Here is a 25,311-nt window from a genome sequence, read left to right on the forward strand (position 1 = left end):
CCTCCCTCCATGAGCGTCCATTTGATTCTTTGGCTTTCCGTTACGCTTGTCACGCAGCACTGTGCTGTGGACTCTGTATCATAGCCTGGAGATTTTTTTCAAATGCTTTGGCATTTCGTCTTCTGGAAAGGAGATCTGATAGAACAGATTTGCCTCCTTACACAGCGATCAGATCCAATATCTCCCGTACGGTCCATGCTGGAGCTCTTTTTGGATTTGGGACTGCATCGCCACCCATGCTGATCCGAGCTCCATGCTGGGCAAACAGGAAATGCAATTCAAAAGTTCGCAGGGCTTTTCCTGTCTACCTGGCCAGTGAATCCGAGTTCAGATTGCTTTCCAGAGCGTTCACAATGGTGCACTGTGGGATACCGCCTGGAGGCCAATACCATCGATTTGCGGCCGAACTAACCCTAATCCGACATGGCAATACCAATTTCAGTGCTACTCCTCTCGTCGGGGGGGAGTACAGAAACTGGTTTAAAGAGCCCTTTATATCGATGTAAAGGGCCTCGTTGTGTGGACAGGTTAAACGGTTTAACGCTGCTAAATATGGTTTAAATGTGTAGTGTAGACCAAGCCTCTGATTCACCATCCCATTCAAAATAACCAGCACTGGCGCTTTGGTCCTGGTTTTTGTACTGATCAATTTAAGCAGGGAGAAAAGAAAATGGAGGGGAAGATTTCAATATCATGGCAGAGTTTAACTCCTCCACCTGTAGCATCAGCAGGAGATTTTGGTTCAAATATAGATGAGCTCACAACTGAGTTGAATGTGTTGGTCTCAGTGGACACTTACATATGTTGCACGAATGCCATTCAGCAAAGCAGGGGCATGGCAGATTGCACCCAGTCCTGCCTATGATGGAGAATAGAAAAGGCTGAAGGTTTCTTCTGTGATCACCTGTACACCACCCGCTCCACCACTGAATAGCCTTGTTTCTTTGCCAGCTGGAAAAATAATGGGAAAATACATCTTCATATTTCTGTAATCAAAAAAAAAGAGTGCATCTCATGTTTAAAGCTGAGGACAGTTTGCAGAACTGCCCAGGGGATTTGGATGCTCAGTTCCTGATTATTTGATTGGAAATGTGTGTCCAATCCGTTAGGACAGCTTTGAACATCTCAGTCTAAATAAATGTTGTCTGGGGTGTGGTCTCAGGGCTGCCTTCTTTGTGGTTGGCCTAGGCAGCACTATCTCTCCCTTTTCTCTCCTGTTTATCATCCCTCTCGTGCTGGTACCAGCTGCCTTGCAGGCCTGAGAGATACCTCCAGAAGCCTGTTTCCAAGCCCCAGATGCTGTGATTAAGGGGCTCTAGAGAGGAAGATGCTTTTGTGGTTGAGGCAGTGGACAGGAGCTCAGACAATCTAGGTTCAGTTCCCAGCTCTGCTATAGGCTTCCTATGTCACCTTGGGCAAGTGCCTTTCTGCCTTAGTTCCCTGCTTGTCGAATAATGTGTCTATCTTAAACTGTAAGCTCACTGGCACAAGACGTGTATCTTATTACATGCTTGTACAGCACCTAGCACCACGGTGTCCTGATCCCAGCTAGGGCCCCTGTGATACGAATCACAGTGGTCTCACCAACTCTCTCCCCTGTCAACTTTTTTTTGTTTTTTCAGCATCTTTCTCTCAGTCTCTTCCCCCTTCTCTTCTTTCCTTCCCTCTCTGCTCTTCTCTTCAACTCTCCTAAGCAAGGCATCCTCTGCTGGGATGCTGTGAAACACTTGCTGTTCCTAGGAGTCTGTCACTGTGAACCTAAACAAACTGTTTTGCCTCTCAGGCTGCAGAACGGGAGGTGGATTTTGCCCAGCGGGAATGCTCTGCTTCCAGGGGCAATCCTGAGGACAAACATGGATTCTTCCCTCTCTGTAGCTCGCTTGCCTGTTGATGAGAATGTTTTGCACATCTATAGCCCTTGCCATCCGAGAATCTGGCAAGGCTTTAGAGACACTTATGAATTAAGTCATCTAACATGCTTATCACCAGGTAAGTAATTTTGTTTCTATTTTTCTCTGGAGGAAACTGAGGTACAGACTTGCCCCCAGCCAGCAAGTATGTATTGGAGTCATGAACACAACTCAGATTTCCTGACTCCAAGTCATCTGTTTTATCCAATTGGCCATTGTCCGCTTTAACCAGCAGACCACCCTCATCTCACACACTTTCACGCTCACCTGTAGTTATATAAGCTCTCATTAGAGCCATCAGTCTGCACCTGGGCCTTTTTTGGGGGCCTGGCAGCGCTGATCCCAAACCAGCTAGTAGGGTGTTGCTAATGAGTGACCGAAAATTCAACACCTCGTCAGTCCCTTAAGGGAGAGAAGGGACCATCTGCTGGCTCTTCCTTTCTTTCTTACAGAATTAAGCCCTGAAAATCGTAATAGCTTGATATAATCCCACAAAATGAGCCATCCTGTCCTAGAGTCCTGATCATGTAGTCAATGAGTTTAGAAGTGACTGCTCCTACTTGAAAGATATTTGAGACTGTTAAAGCCCCTGTTTCACTGGGATTACCTTTAATGTGGTTGGCTACCTATCTTCAAGCCTTAGCAAAATGAGATGGGACATATTAATTGGGATACCACACATCAGTAAGTAACATTTGTTTCACAGGCTAGAGCACACCCACCATTGGTTACTTACATATCCATTAGACTGGCATTCCAATTAACACGTCCTTTCTCATTTAGCCCAGGTTTGAAGATGAACAAATGCTGTAAAGATAATCCCAAGAGACCTACTTCTGCAGACTTTGAGAAACGTGGGTCCATTGGGTTGGGGAACGGTAGAAGGAGAGGTAGTGATGAAGAGAGTAGAATGTGAAGATGTATGAAGGATTGTACCAGCTAGGAAACAGGGCACCTCCCTGCCATATCATCAACACCAATTTTGCTGAAGCATCCAGTGCAATGGTTCACTGGCTGGTGGTATCTAAATGACCTTTTTGAGAGGCAGAGTGGCCAGACGGGAATATTACAGAGAGAGTAATGACATGGGGTATGCACTCACCCCTTCTTACTGCAAGATTTCCTGAAGGTAACCTGTCATGTTGGAGTGCCTTACCTGGTGGTTAGGGCATGTGGAGGTGTGCCAATGAGCATTACCAACATATAGGAAATCAGCAAAGGGCATCAAGAGAATCACTGAGACTGGACTATTCGAGCTGGCAGCTAACATAAGAACCACCACACAGGTTGAAGTTGACAAAGGGTCTCACTGAAGATGCAGTTAGGTGCAATTTCTTTATCCAGAGTTCTTGTGGGAAATGGACTCAGTGTAGTCAGTGAAGAGAGGAGACAAGCGTGAAGCGCTTCTAAAGAGGAGACACAGGGAGGAAAAAATATGCCCAGGACCTGTCTTCCACGGGACCTGAGGGAACACAGCAAATGGGCTACTCTGAAACCTTTACAGTTCTAGGGCCTGATTCTCCAAAGCACCCAAGCTCATTATTCTTCTCTTGTGGTGTAAGGGGGGGGGGGGCCTTAAAGGACATGAAATATGGTCTGTGTAAAGAGGAACCTCTACTGGAGTAGAGCACCCCTATCCTGGCCCCACTCCCCTCTCCTGGAGGGACAGAAAAGGGATGTAGCGGAAAGCACTGAACAATGGGCATTTTGTGCTCTTGCAAGGGGCCGTGAGAAGTAGAACACATGTTAGAGCAGCCCCGAGATTGCTCTAAGTGAAACCAGGGCTTGGGTAGGGCCAGCTGCCTCAGACTGTGAGGAATAGAAAGGTGGTTTCCTGTGCCTCCATCTAAATGAAGAGCCTTTCAATTCATTCCCATGTTCTCTAGTCATTCTGAAGCAGGCTGTGCTGCTCCATCAATAACTCCACGCATGCTTAAAAACCCAAGTCACTCCCTTGCTCTACAGTGCTGGGGCCTGATCCAATGCCTGTTGAAGTCAATGGAAAGGTGAGACAGAGGGCGGATGATCTCAGCGGGTTTGGCATCCTGTCACTGGGAACAGGCACGTTCCACAAATGCTGGGCCTGATCCTGTCAGGTGTTAAGCACCCTCTGCTCCCATCTCTGGGAGTTGAAGGTGCTCAGTATCCTCAAGGACGGGGCCCTGGACTGGCACTAGACATTTTACTGTCCTGGCTGGAGCTGCATTGGGGGAGTGGCTCCTGGCTACAGATGCAGAGGGAGCACATTTAAAGGGGCAGCCTCCCCTGCTGAAAGCTGTGCTGTGGGACTCAGGCAGCCAGAGCAGGCAGGATCTGCCCAGCGGGGTGTCAGCCCTCTCACACAGTGGTGTGTGGGGGTGTACTTAAAGCAACAGATCTACAGAAACTGTGCTGGTGCATAGCAGGGCAGGGCAGCTGGGCTGGAGGTGCCCCTAAAAGATTGGGATCCTACGGTAGCCAAATAACATGCTCATGCCCAACACTGGCCCTGACTGGGACTTTTGATTGCAACAGTGCTAGAGCAAATCACTCTGGTTGCATTTCTGTGCTACAGTCTTGTTTTTTCCTAGACATACTTTAGCCTCCAAAATGATTTTGCAACCCGTGCTACATAGCAGAGCGATTGTGTCATTAATGAGAACTGGTGCAGCCCTATCTCTCTGGAACTCCCTCCCTGCATCCCAGGGCAACAGAACTGAGTCACTTCCCCCCATCCCACTCACCTTTAAAGCCTTCCCTTTTTGTCTGTTGCTGGAAAGTTCTTTATAAGCCTTTGGCTTAGAAGACACATGCTATGCGCTAGCAAACTGCTTTGTGTTATTGCCCCTGTCTTGTCTTGTGCTAAATGCACCACACCCCTGCAGAGATTTCGATTGATTTTTGTTAAACTCCAGCAGGAAAATAAATCATCTTTTTTTGGTTGGTGTCTTTTTCTTACTGCAGCATCACTGCTGTTTCTAGAATGGCACCCTGAGGTTTATGTGGGCAGTGCTGTACGAGCTGGGCAGATGGGACCACGGCTGATGCTGCTAACCCCTAGCTGCCCTTGAATGGAAGTATAAATCACGTCGAAGCAGCTATGCTCCCCCCCCACCCCACACCACTGCCCAAGGTGGAGACACCTCTGATCCTACACAGATTCCACAGGAGAAGCCCTCAGCCCCAATTGCCTCTGGCGGGTCAAACCATCTTGAGCCATGAGGGGGTAAGGTAGGGATCTCCCTTGCTCATAACTTTAGTGATTTTTTATTTTAAAAATTTAAAATAAAGTTGCAGTGTCTCCAGTTGAATTAAGTCAAGGGGAATGGATCATCCCCAAGTGCAATCGCTAGCATTTTTCTTTTGCACACTGGGGAGACGGATCTGGGAGATGCAGGCATTTAAACAGAAGCACTCCCTTGGCCCTCATCCATGGGGTCCTCTGTGACCCTCCCAGTGCTGGACATGCGTGTTTCTTCCACCTGATCTCCCTGCTTTCTCTGACAGAGATGAAAGGGATGGGATGTTGATTAATCTTCACTATAGGAGGAGCATCACAAACACATCACACCAGCCTGGAGAATTTGCAGTCAGGGAGTGGTACCTGGGAATTCCTTAACCCTGTATAATGCAATGGGAAACATAACCCTTCCACCCACCCCAACCCTTTGCATATCTTGGTGTATTCTGCCCACCCTCCAGTTACTTTCAGTCACCCTCCTTAGTTCATTCCAAAGATCTTATCTCCCCTCCCACCTTTCACCCCCGCCCCACTTCCCTTAAAACAGCTAATCCAACTGACTTCTCCTTGATCCTAGATGCCCTGCTGGCTCAGGAAATCCATCTGCCATACAGCGAGCAAACACCCACATCCTCCACTGCATTTGGCTTCTGCACTGCCTGAGGACACGAGCCCTTGTGGGGAATGGGGATGTTTATAGAAGGCCACCCACGTCTAGCTTCTAGGCAGAATTGACTATGGTGCAGGATTTTAGCACCACTGGACTCTACCTTCTCCTCTAGGCTAAAAGTTTTGGTCTGAAAACCTCTTGCATATTTAATAGCGGGCAGTTTCTTTGGCTTCTTTGCCACGAGGCACTGGTGTTTATTGAGTGGAGGCATGTGGGCAAGACAATTGTCTCTGGACCCGGTCCTCAGCTGGTGTAAACCAGCATAGCTCCACTGAAGCAAATGTCTCTGTGCCAGTTTACACCAAAGGAGGATCTGGCCTCATGTGCCTCGTGGTGAGCCCACCTCTCGACCTTGGCAGGCATGTGCTTCCAGCCTCCTCATAGTTATCAAACCCAGGTCTTTCACATTCCTCTCTGCCCCTCCTGAGTTTGCTATGGATAGTGTGGCTTCTCTGGCTATAATAAGAGCTGTGACTTCATTGAGCAGCAGTTGTTGTAGCAATGCCATCGCTGTTAGCTTCATTGCCCCTTTGTCTCTGCCCGCACTCACCACCAGCCCCTTATAAAAACCCTACAATGGTACCATCTGGGTGGTTGGCCCCATGCTAAGAGCTGCCTCACTGAAATCAATGAACGTTTGCAGAATCAGGCCCTCTCATCACTCTTCCATCTTGCAGAAAGCCATTGGGCATTTGGCCAGTGACTTCAAAAGACCAGAGGCTCTGATCCTGCAAATGCCTGGACGTGTGCTTACCTTTAAGCATGTGAGCAATCTCAATGAAGTCAGTGGGAGTGAGTCTGCTTAAAGCCAAAACACACATATACATGCTTGCAGTGGCTGGCCTTTATCTTGTTGAATATTAGAGACCTTTGCTGATTGCTTTCCTAGTTCCACCTAGCCTCACAGAATGTAGAGGTGTAAAATAAATATACTCCAGCACATAGTCCATCCATGATCCCAGTGCAAGAGCAACCACTGCACCTAGCTACTTTTATTATTTCTCATCATTTATGAGCTGTTTGGTAAATATATAAACAATTAACAAAGAAACCCATTTTTAAAGTGTGGGGGGCTTTTTTTGTTTGGTTGGTTTTTTTACACATTTAATACCCGTCTGTACTTATTTCAGTGCAGTTTCTCTTTACTGATATTTCTTCATTTATTATGTGGGCAGTTACCAGATATCTACATTTCAAACAACTGAGCTACCGCAAATAGTCCAGCATTACTCATCCAAAGAAAACATATGCACATTTTATGAGATACAGGGAGAGTGGCATGTAAAAATCTCAATACATGTTGGTCCTGATAATAAGGACACTTTATAATTCTCACAATACACCTTTTAGAGAGGTCAGGGTTGATATTCCCTTTCCACCAATGGGGAAACTGAGGCAGAGAGGTTACTTGACCTGCCCACTATCGCCCAACAAGTGAATATCAAAGATGGGATTAGATCTCAGTAGTTATTGGCTGCTAACCCTATGCTCCCACAGAGTCCTCTCTTCTTCTTTGTATTACAGTGGCACATCAATGCCCTGACTAAAGGACTGTACACAAACTCCCTGCCCTACTGAGTTTACAATCTAAACAGACAAGACAGACTCAGGGTGGGAGGGGAAACAGAGGCACAGTAACTCGTCCAACATCACTCGGCAGGATGGGGCAGAGCCAGAAGTAGAATGAACATCATATTCCGAAGCATAGTCCAGAGCGCTATCCAAGACCACCCAGTTGACATCATAATAATGATACCTAACTCTTATTGAGCACTTTTCAGTAGATTGCAAAGCACTTTATGAAGGAGGCAGTCTCATCACCCCCATTTTATGGATGGAGAAATGGAAGTACAGAGAGCGGAGGTGATTGACCCAAGCTCACCCAGCAAGTCAGAGGGAGAGATGGGAACAGAATCTAGTTGTCCTGAATCCCAGGCCAGTGCTCTGTCCGCTAGTCCTGTACTGCCTCCTCAGATGCAGTAGTCTGAATCAGCCTGATGCAAACCGAATCACATTGCACTTCATTCTTTGATACAGCATTTTTAACCACAAAGTGTTGCAATCTCTTTGCAAGTTGCTGAGACTTGCAATTAATTTTTTAAGAGTAGATTTAGACTATGGAGGCTATGGGTTAGATTCTCAGCTGGTACACACTGGAATAGCACCATTGATTTTAATGGATTGCTGCTGATTTACGGGAGCTCAAGATCTGGCTCAAGAGTTGTAAATCTGTCCTCTGCTGTCTTTCCTCTAATCAGGTTTTGTGTCCCTGAGTGGCTTTTGTTCCTAATTTATGCAATTAGTTAATGCAGAAAGAAAGATCAGAAAGGGAAGAAAAAGAGAGAAAAATGAGGAGTGGGGGAGGGGGAACAGAAGGAGAGAAAAAGAGGAGAAACAAAGACGCATAAACCAGAAGGAGTGTAAGAGAGGAGAGAGAGAAAAACAGATAGCCAAATAGAAGAAGAATAGCCTTTAGAGCAAAGGAGAGGTTTAAGCTTTGCATTGAGCTCACTCAGCGGTCAGATGGGAGCAGGGAGGGGACCCTGCTTTGCCTCGAACTACAAAGCTGCTCTCTGAAAGATTTTTCTCTGACATTTCCACTAGGCTGTGGAGGAGGTAGAGGTGGAGGAGACAAGAGGAGGGCTGAACAGGGGGGCTTGGAGAAACAAAAGGAAACCAGCTGCAGAACTTCCTGAGGAGAGGGAGAGGATTATTTAATTTTTTTTAAAAAGGAAAAGAAAAAAAAAGTAGGAAAAGGAGGTTTAGCAGCCAGGATCTGTGAGCCTGCCCTGAGATCAACCTCTCCCACAATGACCAGTGCGATCCTGAGGAGGAATTCCAGCAAACAAGGGTTACAGAACCTCATAAGGTAAGTCTGTACCTGCCCAGCAAAGGCAGAGAGGCAGAATTCTTTGTTCCATGGAGCTCAGTCCATTGATGTTCCACCATGGCAATTTGATTTGGCTAATTCCAAACTATATGGGCTGTTTCTTTCACAGAGAGAAATGTGTCTGCTCCATGGTAAGAAGAATATTGTTTCGGTGTGGTTTATTTGTGCACACATATATGTAAATCAGTTGAATCTATTCATTAACAGGGCTCTTAAGCAGACAGAACGTTTTGGAAGCAGGGAAAATAAATAAAACACCAAATAACAATATCAGCAGGGTAGAGCTGAGCTTACTGATGGCTTTTCCAGAATCACATAGTTAAAATAGCTGAACATGACAATACTGTAATATTTACCTGAACCTGCTGGTTTTTCCTCTTGGCTTGGAGAGTTTATGTGTGTCTCAGCTGAAGGAAAGGGGCTCTGTCTAGCAAAGTTTTTGGAGGCTAATATGTGAACTGTATGTGTGTTTTTAGGCAGAAATCCTTAAAGGGCCAGATCCTCAGCTGGTATAAATCTGCATCAGTCTATTGATTTCATTGGCGACAGAGGTGCTGATTTATACTATCTGAGCATCTGGGTGTAATTGCTAGGGCAGATTGTTGGACAGTTAGAAGATCCTTGGTTCCTTTTTTCAATAAATGCTGAGCCCAGATCTCTCTGGGCAGGATGGCTGCACTCTGCTCTGTTCAGTTACTGAGACTGGGACTCCACTCAGTTGCAACCATGCTGTTTTCTAATGTGGAATAGAAACCCCACTTTTGCTCCTTAGACTTTTGCACCCAGATCATTATGGAAGCTTATCATGAACCATGCAGGAAGGTGTCAAAAGCTCAGATTCAACAGGGGAAACTCCCTGCTCTGTTCTTTACTTTAATGCTAAGTTTGACTTAGAGGTGTGGGAAATGGGAGCACTGGAGACTAATGTTCTCCTCTGAACCACTGTTTGGGCACGTTGGTCTTCCCTGGGGTGTACAACTTCCCCAGTGGCTGCTGGTCCCCAACTGACTGGGAGTGGCTGCCTGCAGTGTGTGTTTTTGGGTAGGAAGGATTCCAGTCTCCAAGCCCAGTTCATTTTGGGGATTTCCCTGGGCATTACTGCAGTCTTAAACCTTACCTCAGAAGGGCTTCTCTTTTCCAGGGACTTCCTGTACTATCCTTTTTGGAGGCCAGTTCAATACCTGCAGGAGACCACAGAAAGACTCCCATTGACTTCACCTGGCATTGAATTGCCCTCTTGGAGAGAAAGGGGAATGGTCACCTCCATTCTGACCCAGACATTTTCCTCTCCTTAGCCCTGGCTCAGGGGAATCACCCCATTTGTTGGAATCTCATTTTGTAACAGTGCACTTGGGGCTGGGCTGGAAGGTGTAAACAGGTACAGGTGGAATAGAATCATCAAATGCATTCAAACACAGGACACGCGACTCAGAGAATGGGCCAGGATTGGGTGCGGCTGGGCAAAACAGTTACGCTAAAATAAGACTTCCTTGTTCAGTCTTCTCCAGAACTCAAATCTGGGCTGAAACTCTTTGGAGGAGACAAGGGTGATGAGCATGCTGCACATGCTCCATAGATAGATAAATGACCCAAGCACTCATTTATGCCCCAATCCAGACCTCCTCTTAATAGCTGTTCATAATTACTCTGAAAGTTGATGGGGATTGTAGGTGCCCATTTGGAAGAATACCTGCCCTCTGGTGTTTTATCAGATTAGAGGGAGATTTGATGGAAGATGGGGATTAAAACTGTGGTTGAGTCGGGTCGTTTGGTACGTGGATTTTAAATTGGATTCTAGCATGGGTGTTTGTATATATCATTCCTGTCCATGTGCGGGGAAAAGGGATGGATTTCACCCTGGGTTACACAGATATAACCCCCCTGAGGTCAACAGAAGGCAGAAGGGTAGCTCAGATATAGGCAGAGGAACGTCCATACACTGTGTAGAACTTTTCATATACAGTGAAACCCTCCTGTAGAGGAGTCATTTTTTTTTGCACAGAATTTTGTTCTAAGTTTTGCTATAAGCAGAATTACTGACTGCACAACTAAACAATTCAGGACTTTCTTTCTGCCTATGCCATCACAGAACTGGTGTGGGGCTGAACTCATTCACGTTCCTAATGTGCTTTGAGATTCTTGGACTCAAGATACAACAGCGGTGCAAGGGAGTATTGCTCTTATTCTGCTTTGCTCCATGAATGGCATTTCCAGGTTCACTGTAAGCCCCAGCTGGTTGCACTGCAAGCCTACATAGTGCATGTGCACATCTTGGTATGTCACATTTATATGGGTAACACAGGGACAGACTCTGAGCTTAGTCACACTGGTGTAAAACCAGACAAAGCTCCAGCGACTTCAGATGCTGCTGAATCACTGAGCTTTCTCCCACGCTTGCCTGTTGGAGGCAAGAGGTTGCTGATGGCTTTCCCCACTTTTAGTCCTGGTACTAGGGCTCTGTAACTGTGTCCAATGAAGGGACCCATTGGGAACTTGTCAGCAGCCCCGAGTTTCCACCTAATTTGCTGGGAATAAAGAGATTACATCCATGCTTGTCTTTAATAGAGAGGCGTGGCCCGCGGGGACTACAGATCCCAGCATACACTGCTGAATAGGAATTCAAGCAGCCCAGCCATGCTGCATGATGGGAGCTGGGAACAGTATCCTAAAGGCGCTGCACCTTCATACTAAGCAGAAGGGCAGCCATGAGCTCCCTCAGACTCTGTGGGCCGCACTTAAGTCCTTCATTGCCCCACATAAGCTATTCACTGCTGTGCTCCTGTGTGGTGATGTACGTGTTGTCCAGTGTAGCCCAGTGGGCTCGTTTGCCATTGTTAATATTCACTGCTACTGTAGCCCAGTGGGCTCGTTTGCCATTGTTAATATTCACTGCTACTGTAGCCCAGTGGGCTAGCTTGACTTTATTATATTTACTGCTTTGTGTTATATTCTCCTTTGAATTATATCCAGCAGTAATGCAAGAAACCTATAGCCCTATATTCTGAAAGATATTAGCTTCAGCAAGTTAGCATAACGCTTGAGACCTACGAACTTTGAATAGATAAACTTTGCACACATAAATGGCCTAGTGGAAAACCCCAAGGATCTGGGGAGCTGAAAATAGAGTTTAAGGGGAAGTTCTGACCACAGATACATGGGTCAACCACAGAAGTGTCCTGGCAATGAACTGATGCTGTTTCCATAGGCATCATTTACTATCAGTGAAGACCCTAGTGGAGAACTACAGGAACAATGATCATTCCAATTTGTACAGGCTTTGGATCAAGGCCTTAATGCCCGACGGGTGGCATGAGAGTGAGTGCAGTTGTTCCCTGGAGGGCCATTAGCAGTATCTTGTTGCATCCTGGAGGTGGATTGTAAAACAAGCCCTTCTTGCTCTTTTTCTGGTTACTGGCAAAGGGGGGATGGATACTGGGGGTTGCTTTGCATGAAGACACTTGACAGGAGCACGTCATTTGCATCTGAAAAGTTGGTGACTGGAAAGCATCCATCAGGCTAACAGAGCCCAGGGATACGCCCAATGATTGCAGAGAATACCCAGCACAAGTGACTGTAATTAACTAGAAATGACATCCAAAACGAATAGGCAGTTTACAAGCTTATCTAATTCTTCTTCTCTCCAATGTGTACCTAGGATCTCCCATTGTTGGGTATGGTCTCTATCAGTCAATGGATTGCAAAAGAGCATCCATCAGACATCAGGCTGCTTTGTCTTGTTTGTAATAAATTACCAATGATAATACCTGCGAGACAAGGTGGGTGAGGTAATAGCTTTTATTAATATCTTGGAAGAGCTCTGTGCAAGCTCGAAAGTTTCTCTCTCTCACCAATAGAAGTCGCTCCAATAAAAGATATTACCTGACCCACCTCATCTCTCTAATGCCCTGGGACCAACACAGCCATAACAATGCTGCATACAGGAATAATAATACCTAGCACTGCTATGAGACTTTGTATTTTCAGATCTATCCATCTATCTATCTATCTATCTATCTATCTATCTATCTATCTATCTATCTATCTAATGAATTCCTATCAGTAAGATATGCAGCTATTGCTTGTCCTTTTGATTAATTCAATTCACTAGCCACCCCTGCTAGAATTTTATCTTCTCTGTATTCGAGTCTCAAGTGTTTTACAACAGAATATTACTGTTTAATTAACCTACAAATCAACTTCTTCATAAACCTGTTGTCCTGTATGTGCCTCTGTTCACTGGTGGTTTAAATAGCATCTTTCACGGATGGATGCAGCTTCCACTGTCTTCTGAATAAGAGAAGCAACCTTGAGATGGTTTCATGTAATCAGATCTCCTTAGCCATTTCATTCACTGTTACTACTTAAGTAGTGTGTGTGAAGGAGGGATAATAGAAAAGTCTCGGCTCTCATATCACCTGGTTTGATTTTTTCCCCCTTCTTTGTGTGGAAGGACTCAAAAGATTTAGGCTTGAACTGAGTTATGATCAACTCTCCGAGGGCAGGATTCATAGGCTGGTTCTGTGTTGGTACAGCACCTAGCACAGTGGAGTTCTGGTCCAGGACTGGCATTCCTAGGTGCTAATGCAATACGTACGCTAAATAATAAGGATAATTTCCAAAGCATCAAAATCTGAACTCTGAATATCATCACAAGAAAAGGGGAGTGCCAGGGAATCAAGAAGAGATGTGGAGGCTGTCAGTGAAGAGAAGGATCTAAGGCATTTCTTCATTCATACAGAATTATTGCTTTTTTGGTATCTTATCAGTCCGGGGAGTCATTAATACTTGCAAGGAAAGCCAAAGTATGGAATTTTAAATTAGACTCCCCTTGCTTTCAGGCCCAGTGTAGATGGTACCTTAACATGGAGATGCAGCCTGTGGAGACTGCATGTCCCTACATGCAATGCTGCATCTTGATCCAAGCATCCTTGCTCCAAGTACCTACAGGCTCCATGGTTTGTATCTCTTGATTAAAGGTGAGGGCTGCTGTGATCTGCATTGTGGAACTCTGTGAACCAGTTCAGCCTATGGGTTCTGTTCTAAATTCTCCTGGCTTTTAGGCATTTTCACAATTCCACTGGCTCCTCAGATTGTCATCTCCATTTGTCATAGCTCTTGGAGGGAACATTTTGTTTGATGGAGGATCACCCTGCTCAGTTGTTTTTCCTGCCCCTATTATCCTGCCTACCCTTCCTCACACACCCCAACTTTCTCTGGGATCACAAGTATTTGTGCGATGGTGAAAACGCTATGCCCAGTTTCTTGGTGCTGCCTTCCTTGTTTGACCATTCCAAGCACTGAACTTTCCAGACAAGATCTGGGTAGGGAGTGTTAGAAGGGCTGGGAGGTGGGCTGGGTTGGGAGTGAATTTCTGGGCTGAAGAGGAAAGCAGCTTGTGGGAGGGTGTGTGGGGGAGGGGGGTTAATGGCAACTGGGGTGCAGGACACTTGTGACTGGGATTCTGGAATCAGGATGGGAACCAGCAGTGGGAGGTGGAGGGAGGGGTTGGGGTAGGTTATCTATTAATCATCACATTTTTGATGTGCCTATCACCAGGTTATCTAGGGGCTAGATACCAGGGGGTGGGGGAGAGAACTTTCAATGAAGAAGTGGGGGAGATGAAAACAATTGTCTGCTGGGGAGTGAGGAGGGAGCAAGTTGGGGGTGGCAGTGTTACTGCAAAAACAACAAGGAGTCTGGTGGCACCTTAAAGATGAACAGATTTATTTGGGCATAAGCTTTTGTGGGTAAACAAACCCACTTCTTCAGATGCATGGTTATGCCCAAATAAATCTGTTCGTCTTTAAGGTGTCACTGGACTCGTTTTCTTGGATACAGACTAACAGGGCTACCCCCAATACTTGACACCATGCAGTGTTACTGCAGTGGATGGAGAGGCAGAGGGGATCAGGCTACTGGGTCAGGGATCAGCTGTTGCTGGATGCTGGTGTCTATTCCTAGGAGCAGCAGGGGGACTTAGAAGCTCCTGCTGAGTATCTCAGCACAATTTGCTGAGGACAAGTACAGCTTTAGGGGTTAAAAACGCTGCCTTCCACCCCACCTCCATCTTTCCCCAAGAGCCCGCAGATCCACAATGGCCTCTCCTCTCATGAAATACCCTTTCAGTCCTTTTGTTGTTGTCCTCCCCATCATCTCCCCCCCTCGCTCTTTGCACCATTACTCACTCATTCGGGGCATAGCTGACAGGCCTTAGCAAGCTCACTGAGGCAGAGGAATGAGTGGGGGGCAGGGGAGACAAATGTCCATATGCCGTGAGGCCTGCTTTGCGCACAGGCTCTGCTGGGCTCCCAGGACACAATAGCAGGCACGGTATGCCAGACTGATGGATCACACAGTGCTGGAGGGGTGGGCCCTGATCCTTAGGATTCCCAGGGTGACTCCACCCCTTTCTTATCTCTAATGCTGTGCTGTTTGCAGGCCATATTGTTGTGCTGATATCTGAGTGTCAATACCAGGCCTCATTGGGTGGGAATGATGCATATCATCTGGGAGGCAGCTACACTTTCCCCACCCAGTATTGTCTAGGAGTGGGGGTGTGTCTCTGGGTGCACATCTTCACACAGGAGAGGGTAAGCCGGCCTGCACGCCTCCCCAGCACCCATTGTCTTGGAAGCTGTAAAAGGGCGGAGGGGAAGGTCCGCTGCACAGTCCCACCCTGGGGCTAACCCACTGACATGCATGTTGTAGCACTGAGCTCTCTCTTGGCTTTGAGCAACACTGAGCCCTGCCAGATGAACTGACTGTTATTTCAGGCCATGGACAGTTAGGCCCCTTCCTTCGCTATGAATGAAGGAGTTGGGAGAAAGGCAGGGCTTGGAGAGCAAATCTGTCGGCCCCCTCCCCCCGAATCTGTCGTCTTTATTGTGATCCAGCTCCCTTTTATTAAAAGATCTCAAAGGAGCACTTTGGAACTATTAATGAGTTAACCCTGTGAGATAGCTAAGTGTTGTTACCCCAATTTTAGAGATGGAGAATCTGAGGCTAAGCGACTTGTCAGGGATCACACAGTGAGTTAGTGGCCACACTGGCAACAGAACACAGGAGGCCTGGCTCCTCTGAAGCTCTCTGCCTCCCCTAAAGCAGTTAAATCAACAACCATTAGCGTCATGCTGGCAAATAGATTTGTAGCACGAAAGCCAGATGCTCACAAGCAAAATCCTTTCATTTGCAGACAGAGCCTCATGCTTTCCTCTGAAGCCTGGGCTGGAAGAATGACACCCTGCCCCATTTGAGCTCACTGGTCAGCTGTGGAAGGCTCCATATCCCTTCTCTGGAGCGACTTTGCATGCGTAGGATACCCATATTCCACTCTTCCTGCCCATCTGTCCCCCTGAAGCCTGCTGACTAATCCTGCTCTTGCCAATGGAGGAATGTGAGTGTTCCCTCCTGAATACCGTGTGGATTCATTCCCAGAATTTCCTAGCACTCTGGATTGTTATATCAGAAGCTCTGCAGCTGCCATGCATCTAGCCATTAACTATAACGTTACTGCTCCATATAGTACAGGGGCTCCCTATGGCGTGGTCAGTTTTATTGCATTCTGTTACCACCATTCCACTTACCCTCCTTCAGGGCTTCGATTTCTCCAGACTTATTGGCCATCTAGGGCCCAATTCTGCTCCCGTTGAAATCAGCGGGACCTGGCCTGAGCCCTTCAGTGTTCATGGAGTGCGGTTTATTCCCGCCAAGCCTGAACAGTCTTAGTAAAGCAAGCAAACCCCTGGGGATGGATGGAGCATCCACTGATGGTGGTCAATGAGCATGTTAGGGGAAAGGGTCTGGTTTGCAAATCTAAAAATGGCCGAATCAACCTCAGAGAGCTTTTCAGTAAGAAGAGGCAGTGGACAGGACACTGGTCTGGGTCTAACGACACTTGGTTTTGTTCCTGGCTCGGCTGCATGATGACAATAGGCAAGATGCTTCACCATTCTGTGCCCCTGTCAGCCCCTCTCAGCCTTTGTCTTAACTGTAAGCCCTTTGGGGCAGGGGCTGTCTCATTGTGTGTATGTACAATGCCTGGCACAATGGGGTTCTGAGCTTGGTTGTTACTTCTAGTTGCTACTGTAACATAAATAATAGTAATAAGGGAAGCATACCTTAAATCCCACTGGGAACTGAGAAGCACACTCCCATTGCCTCTCTGCACTCTGCTGTTCAGTGTCATACATGTGCTGATCTCTGCCCCATGTGTCTAGGGCTCAGGGGAGTTCTGTAGAATGAAGTGGTACAGAATAAGTGAATGAAGAAGTATTGTTGGGTGCCTGGATTCTAACCTCTCGACTCATCAGTGCTATAAAAAGCATCAGGCCTCATTTTGATCTCACTTATGCTAGTTCTAAACTGGCGTAACGTTATTAACCTCTATGTGGCCACTCCTGGTTTACATCAGTGTAAACAAGAGCAGAATCAGGTCCCCATTGAAATTGGGGTGGGGAGATTATAGAAATGAGTTTCCCCAAAAAATAATGTATGGGGTTTCATGAAACTGTCAGAACCCTTCTGGCAAGATACTTGCCTTATCTATGTGAAATTTTCCTCCTTGCAAGAGCTAAGTGACATATTATTATTATTTATTATTATCCAGCAATCACCCTCCTGCAAATGGAAACAAAACCTCATTATCTTTCAAGGTTCTGAATTCTAGAACTCTAGATCTAAAAGGAGTCTAGGACCCACTAAATTGTGAAGGGCTTTGACTCTAGAACACGTGATGATGAAGACTGAATACTTAAGGGGTCTACATTTTGGTGCTTACTTATGCTCTACAACCGATGCAAAGATGCTGATGTACCACAATGCACACACTATTACAAGACCTGTATGCTAGAATCCATGAAGTGCTAAGGGGCTTAACGGATAACAGTACACACAATGCTAAGGTTTATATGCTGGAATCTATACAGTGCTAAGGGGGTTAATACAGCACAATGCAGGCAATGCTATAAGGCAGTGGTGGGCAACCTGCGGCCCTGGGCCGCAAGCAGCCCATCAGGGTAATCTGATTGCAGGCTATGAGGCATTTTGCTGACCGCCACTCCCATTGTCCGGGAACAGAGAACTGCAGCCGCTGGGAGCTGCGCGGGGCCGTGCCTGCGGATGGTCAACATCAACAAAATGTCTTGTGGCCGCAATCAGATTACCCTGATGGGCTGCATGTGGCACAGGTTGCCCACAACTGATTTAGAGTATAGACTCTTGGAGTGAAGATGATCTCTCGCAATGCGGAGCTGAGCTGAGCTACTGTGCATGCAAATGAAAAATTATTAGAAGAAGCAGTGAAGACAATTCTTTGGAAAGTCCCGTCCAGTTTGGTTCAGTTTCTGTTCAGGAGATGGGTGAAGCTTTGGGCTGCTGCTTATTTTACCTATACTGCTTGGACTGGTCCTGTCTCAAGATTTGCTTTGTTCTGTTTTCCTTTTAAGTAAGTAGTGTTTCTTTTTCCGAGCTCCTTGCACCAAAGAGGTCAGCAGGGATGAGACTAGCGATGATTCAAGGGGTATGTGTGGGAGCTCGGCTCTACCCTGCTGTCTGGATCCTGTAGGCAAAGCTGTGATTTATAGGATGAGTGGGGGGAAATGACTGAGATACGCAGAAAAGCTTAGTATGAGAGAAAAGCATAGGATGAATTATATGTATCATTTTTTCCCCAATGCTCTTCTAGTCTAAACTTTGTAACAAAGACTCCATACTGAGCTTTGCAGCCCAGTTATTGAACTAATAATGGTCCAGCATAGCGATGTCTTTATATGTGTGTCTGAACAACGAGCTGATCTTTCAGCGCAAAAATAAACATTTCTTCCCTTGAGGGATAGGTTGGGAGACTAATCTCCCTGCCTATATGGATATCTGTCACAGGGTTTCCCCCATCTTCTTCACACTATCCAACCCACTCCTAGCTGCCAAAGTAGGTAACAATTTTACTGAGTCTTTGCTATTAAACAACGTTAATCATAGGTCATAGAATCCTATCTCTCAAGAAACATGGCTCCATTGTCTGGTCATCTAAGTTAAAGATACCCCTTGTTGTAGTCATTTTGTCAGCCAGAGGGAAAATTGTGCCTTGTGTTGAGAAGTGAAACCACTTTTTCCTGCATTCCATAGGAAGAAGGATGGTCCAGTGGTTGGGAGCTAGCTGGAGAGCTGGGTTCAGTTCCCTGCTCTGCTACAGGTTGTCGTAAACATCTGTCCCAAATCTGGACCTTAGCGTACAAAATCTGGGTGCTTACTGTGAACCTCCAAGCTTATACCCAGCTTGGATCTTATCTCGCTGCCACCAGCCGAAGTTTTCCAGGGTTTCGGCCCCCTCGGGTTCCCCAAACCTTTCCTTGGGGGACCCCTCCAAGACCCAGAGCCCCTGGGTCTCCTCTATCTCCATCCCAGCTCCCCCCTTTCCTGGGTTAGCCGGTGCGATGCTGTCCTATTCCCTTTGAATACAACCAGAGAGGCAATCTACTTCCCCGAGGCTATGCATTCAAACCTAGTCAGCTCACACAAGAGATTCACCCCTCCTTTGTCCCGTAGCCTTTTCCCGCCCTGGACAATAGGAAAGTAGACACAGAGCTTGAGCTTTTCCTCCCCCCCAGCCTGTCACAGATGTAACAGAGCTCCAGGCACAGAAATTCCTCTCCCCTCTGCCTCACTAGAAAAGAAACTCCACAATTTTAAAAGAAACTTTATATAAAAGAAGAAAATACAGAACAATAATACTGCATTAAGAACTCAATACAGGAAATGGCTTATAAGAAAATAGGAATAAACAGTCTGATTTAAAAGATAGCCCAGTTAAACACGTCCAGCAAATCAACACCCATGTAAATACAAATCAAAGCACATCACAGCCGATTACTTTGGTTCCTTGTACTCACACTTGATAGTAGATATTTGAAAGAAGATGGATTAGAAGAAAAGCTTGTTTACTCACAGCCGAGGAAAACAAAAAGACCCGAGTTTCCAGTTCCCTCCCAGACTCTTAAAAAAAAATACAGTCTCTGAATGGTCCTCTGGTCAGGTGTTTGGTTCCCCCTTTGTTCACCCTTTACAGGTAAAAGAAAATTAACCCTTACCTATCTACTTATGACACAGGTTTCCTGGGTTGGGTAAGTGACTTGGAGCCTGATGTTTTAAAAGGTTTTTAGATGTCTAAAGAGGTAGCTGGGTGCCTATTGGGACTGTCAATAGAAGAAGTCCCTAGGCCTCTCCCCCCATTGATTTCCATTGATCATAAGACCTTCTGAGAAATCATGCTGGATTCTAGTTCGACCCAAGGGATGTATGGCTAGCTGTGATGGGAGTGAACTGAGCTGCAGAAAACTTACAGGACATGTCCTCAAACAGTGATGTCTGATAGACACACTGCATCAATCTCCTCAAGGGAAGCAGTGGAAGCCCCATTATTTGGGTAGACAAAGACCACAAGAACATGCCATAGACAATGACCAGTCACATTTGGCATTAAGGGTTCTTTTATTTATCATTTATAAAGGTTAATAAATGATTAATGGATGATTTACTCAATTGTTATAGGGTTCAACAGGTCAATAGGTTGCTTATAACCATGATTTATAATCTTCTGCTGATGCCCTTAAAACCATCTATAACAAGGCCAACTCATGTCTATAACATGCTTATCACATCTATTAATCCTTTATGAACTAATTCTAAATGTACCCTTAATATTAAGTCAACAGCAGGGGAAAGAGTTGATTGACATAGGTCTTAGTCTATCTGGATGTCTTGTGAGTCACCATGGTCACTTTTGCTGGTTGTCACTAGAAATGGGTTTATTGGCAAAGGGAAGACCCCATGAATAAGTCCGGGGGATCTTCCTCCCCCTTCCCTCTTGGCTAAAACTAATGGGATGGGTGCTGGGGAAACATCCACAGGGCTGCCATTGCCACTTGCTTTCAGCTTCAGACACTCCTCCTTCTCTAGGCTGGTATTTTCAGAAGCACTCAGCTTTGGCCTAACCTGGCTCCTACTGAAGTCAATAGGAATTTTACCATTGAGTCCAATGGGAGCAAAAATAGATTAACATTGAGTGCTTTTGGAAATACCATCCAGAATGTATGGCTGCACATGTAATAAATTGCAGCTGTGAGTGCTTAGTAGGTGATCCCAAAGCCTGAGGCTACCTTCACCTACCCTGGTCCTTGTGTATGTGGGTGGGGAAGAAGGGGAACAAGATTGCCTCACATACACATCGGGTAACCAGATAGCAAATGTGAAAAATCGGGACAGGGGGTGAGGGCTAATAGGAGCCTATATAAGAAAAAGACCCAAAAATCGGGACTGTCCCTATAAAATCAGGACATCTGGTCACCCTACATACACAGGCACCAAAGAAAATAATTTTATAGCACTTGCTCCCACTCTAGCTCAGGAGACAGGAATGCTGAATTCACTTGCATAGGGGTATTGAATTCTGGCACAGATCCTTGAAGTCTAGCCCCCATTGGAGGCTTTTCATTTTCCTTTCTGTAGTTAGCTTCAGTGCTGAGAGCTGGTTCTGGGCCAGCAAAACTTCCTTTTAGCTGTGAACCATGGAAAAGATTCCCAGAGTCTGGGGCACTTCCCTTAAAGACGGCAGAAGCTGTGCCAGAAATTCTCTTGCCTGGCCGCTATCATTTCCTCAAGTGTGGGTGAGGAGTATGCCCCAGGGAACGTGACCTTCCTTGAAATCCTTGGTTGTGGGGAGTGGGAGTTAACAGCCACCATGTCTCAAACAAGCAGAGTTAGAGGAACTCCAGATCTGCATCCACTGGCAATGCTAAATCGCTGCCGCGGAATTGTTAGAATTTTAGAGCTCTCCCAGCGCTCTAAAAAAAAAAACCCTCAAAGAGGGGCATAGCTACCAGCACTGGGGCACTGTTTACACTGGCGCTTTACACCGCTGCAAATTGCTGCGCTCAGGCAGGTGTTTTCTCACACCCCTGAGCAAGAAAGTTGTAGCGCTGTTAATTGCCAGGGTAGACAAGCCCACAGGTGGTCCAAGTCAAAGCTTACTTAATCCCTGAATTTCCCCAGGGTTCACAGTGCAGGGGATGGGGAGGCAGGATCATAAAAGTTACATAAAGGTTACTGCAAAAGAGCCACATGGCATGTGAGCACAGTTTAATCCAGGGGTCGGCAACCTCTGGCATGCGGCTCGCCAGGGTAAGCACCCTCGTTGGCCAGACCAGTTTGTTTACCTGCCGCCTCCGCAGGTTCAGCCAATCGTGGCTCCCACTGGCCGCAATTCGCTGCTCTGGGCCAATGGGGGCAGTGGGAAGCGGCACGGGCCAAGGGATGTGCTGGTTGTGGCTTCCTGCTGCCCCCATTGGCCTGGAGTGGTGAACCGCGGCCAGTGGGAGCCGCAAGCGGCCAAACTTGCAGAAGTGACAGGTAAACAAACTGGTCAGGCCCACCAGAGTGCTTACTCTGGCGAGATGCATGCCAGAGGTTGCCGACCCCTGGTTTAATCAGTCATAAATAATCCGTTCTAATGCTTTTTGGTATTTTCATGGCCTGGCCTCAATCACACCCTATGCAACCCCAGGGATGGGGTAGAAAAGAGGTCAAACTCAGACCCACTGTGTATGTGAGACTGTCCAAGTTTTCCCTCTTTCTCCACCTCCTTTTTTTTGGTTCTTCTTTGCACATTGACCTCATATCATGTGCTCAGGACATATTTGCAGCTGTTTTTGCATTAAGAAGTTAAGACGTCACAAAAGTTAGGACTCTCGGGTGTAAGGATACGCTAAGGAAGATGCAGGCCTATGGTGGGGGGAGGCTGTGCTGTGCAGAAGAGTCTTTACATTGTTTGGTAGAAAGGCTGCATTTAAAGCAAGGGAGATTCAGAGGTGATGAATGTCAAATGGTTCCTAACATGTGCAACTTCTGGATCTATGGGTTATTCATCGTAATGTACATTTGCAACTGAAAATAGGCAAACTGGCTGTATGTTGGGGGGCAGGGGAGGGAAGGGCTGGATACAGTGAGGTAATGGACTGTACTAATCCTTCAGCTCTGATCCTTACCCATAAGGCTAATCCCACAAGTGTAATCAACATGGGTGTTCTACGGCTAGGTCTACACTACAGACCCTATATTAGCATATGTCATAAGTAGATAGGTAAGGGTTAATTTTCTTTTACCTGTAAAGGGTGAACAAAGGGGGAACCAAACACCTGACCAGAGGACCAATCAGAGACCTGGATTTTTTTTTTAAGAGTCTGGGAGGGAACTGGAAACTCGGGGTCTTTTTGTTTTCCTCGGCTGTGAGTAAACAAGCTTTTCTTCTAACTCCATCTTCTTTCAAATATTCTACTATCAAGTGTGAGTACAAAGGAAACAAAGTAATCGGCTGTGATGTGCTTTGATTTGTATTTACATGGGTGTTGATTTGCTGGACTGGTTTAATTGGGCTATCTTTTAAATCAGGCTGTTTATTCCTATTTTCTTATAAGCCATATTCCCTGTATTGAATTTCTTAATGCAGAGTGTAGTATATGTAAGTTTTTTCTTTTTTTTTATATAAAGTTTCTTTTTAAAACTTGTGGGAGTTTCTTTTCCTAGTGAGGCAAAGGGATAGAAATTTCTGTACCAGGTATCTGTCTCCCTCACGGGAAGACAGGGAGGGGGAGAGAAGCATTACATTCTGTGTTGACTTTCCTATTGTCCCCAGGGCGGGAACAGGCTACGGGGAAAGAGAGAAAGAATCAACTCTGTTCTCTTGTGTTTGAGGTTTTTCTCTAGTTACTGCTACGAGACAAGGGAGGGGTGAATCTCCTGGTGTGTTAGCTGTGACTAGCTTTGAATGCATAGCCTCGAGGGAAGTAAATAGCTCTCTTGGTTTTACATTCAAGGAGTTAAGTATAGCATCGCCCAGGCTCACCCAGGGAAGGGGGGGGAGCTGGGGATGAGATAGGGAGACCCGGGGGTCTGGGTCTTGGGGGGGTCCCCCAGGGAAAGGTTGGGGTGACTCGGGGTGACCAGGAACCCTAAAAATCCTGGTTGGTGGCAGCGATATCAGATCCAAGCTGGGTATAAGCTTGGGGGAGGTTCACAGTAAGCACCCAGATTTTGTACGCTACGGTCCAGATCTGGGACAGACGTTTACCACAGCATAGCTATGCTGGCCCGGCCCCCTGGTGTAGACTCAGCATATGCCAACAGAAAGAGTGTTTCTGCCAGTATAGGAACACCATCTTGCCAGATAATGTTAGCTATGCGCTCTTTGGTTGGCCATGTGTGTGGGGGTTTTGTCAGCACAGCTGTGTCACTAGGGTGTGTTTTTTTCCCCCCACATTCCTGACTGATGTAGTTACGCTGGTAGAAGTTTTAAGTGTAAACCAGGTCTAGTCCCTAGTGGATAATATCCATTTCTTTAAGCCACTGTGTGATTAGCAGCTCCTTCTTAGGACTGGAATGGCAGGGCGTGAGCTTGCACATGCGTGTTGCATCCAGGCCAGTTTGGAGTCAAGTTGGCAGAGCTGTAGAAAAGAAAGCTTGGCCAACGCCTGCTTGTGCAATTCCCAGATCTGGCCAGTGCTTCCAGCCCCTACACTTCTTGAGCACCGAAATTCACCAAATCTGCTCAAAAGTTTTGAAGAGGGGACATTTTTAGCAGCGCCATTGACAAACAAGTGACATCAGAGAGAAACCCTAGCCTGAGCTGCAGCTGGGACTGTTCGGTGCACCCCCTCTTCCTGACAGAAGTCTGGGAGAGGCTTTCAGCATGATGGCACTTCCCTCCAGCTGGAGGCCCCGGACCTCTGAGCACTGTGCAGCACAATAGAAAGCAGCGACCCGCATGTTTGTGGCAAAGAGGCTCTCAGCATTGGGATAATTGCAATGTGGGTCAGTTATAAGAGAAGCCAATACACCAAGCTGTCCTTTGGCAGGGTGAATTTGGTGGGTATCTTTCGACTGGGTCGAGCAATCAGTTTAATTTCTCACTCCCTCCCCCCAATACAATTGTTCTTGTTATTATTGTCCTCTGCTCACGTTCCACACAGCCAGTTCAGAAGATGCAGTGACAGAATAGTGAGCTGGTGAGGTCATGGAGAGAGAATTAGTCACATCCAACAGAGAGGGAAACAGAGAGGGCTGCAAGCCAAGCTCATTTGATAATGTAAATGACTGTCACACAATTTATATTGGAGCCCCCCTGGGAGACTTCAGTTCACTCCTTGTGAGTAGTTATAATTCTGTCCCACTGCAGCCCCCTAGGGAATAGCAGGTGAATTCCAAAAATCCCACTCACTGTGGCAAAAATGTGGCCCTCACACCTTATGACTGATGGAGTCCAGGACAGACGGGGTTAAGAACCTTTCTGAATCAGAGACTCTTATCAAGTTCTGTCGCATAAAAAAGGGAGGTCGAGGCGGAGCTTAATGAATGACTTCATTTATATATCTTAACCCCCTCCCATCCCACCTTGGCTCCTGGCCAGGACCACAGACAACTGTTTCTATGGGAACTATGGAGAAAACAGTAAATATGAGTGTGGAATGAATGAAGAAGGGAGTTTACTTGGGTCTTGTTTCTGGTGGCTTCATGCTCTCTGTTCCTGTGTGGAGTAAGGCAGGATGGAAGAGGCAGGATGGGAGAAGTGGGGTGC

General features: G+C 46.5%; 1 protein-coding gene across 3 annotated transcripts in view; it reads left to right on the forward strand.

The window, feature by feature from the left end:
* The window catches only part of LSP1 (lymphocyte specific protein 1), a 91,385-nt gene that overhangs the window by 14,575 nt on the left and 51,499 nt on the right, over nt 1-25,311 (forward strand). The window contains exon 1 of one of the 3 annotated variants that reach the window (XM_032770594.2): nt 8,535-8,669. The exons of the other annotated variants lie outside the window; for them this stretch is intronic. Within the exon in view, the coding sequence (XP_032626485.1) occupies nt 8,611-8,669 (59 nt within the window). The 5' untranslated portion in view covers nt 8,535-8,610. Of the gene's footprint in view, nt 1-8,534; nt 8,670-25,311 lie in introns of those variants that run through there. 3 annotated transcript variants of the gene reach the window in all.

Source organism: Chelonoidis abingdonii, chromosome 4 (genome assembly GCF_003597395.2).
Source record: "Chelonoidis abingdonii isolate Lonesome George chromosome 4, CheloAbing_2.0, whole genome shotgun sequence".
NCBI classification, from domain to species: Eukaryota; Metazoa; Chordata; order Testudines; family Testudinidae; genus Chelonoidis; species Chelonoidis abingdonii.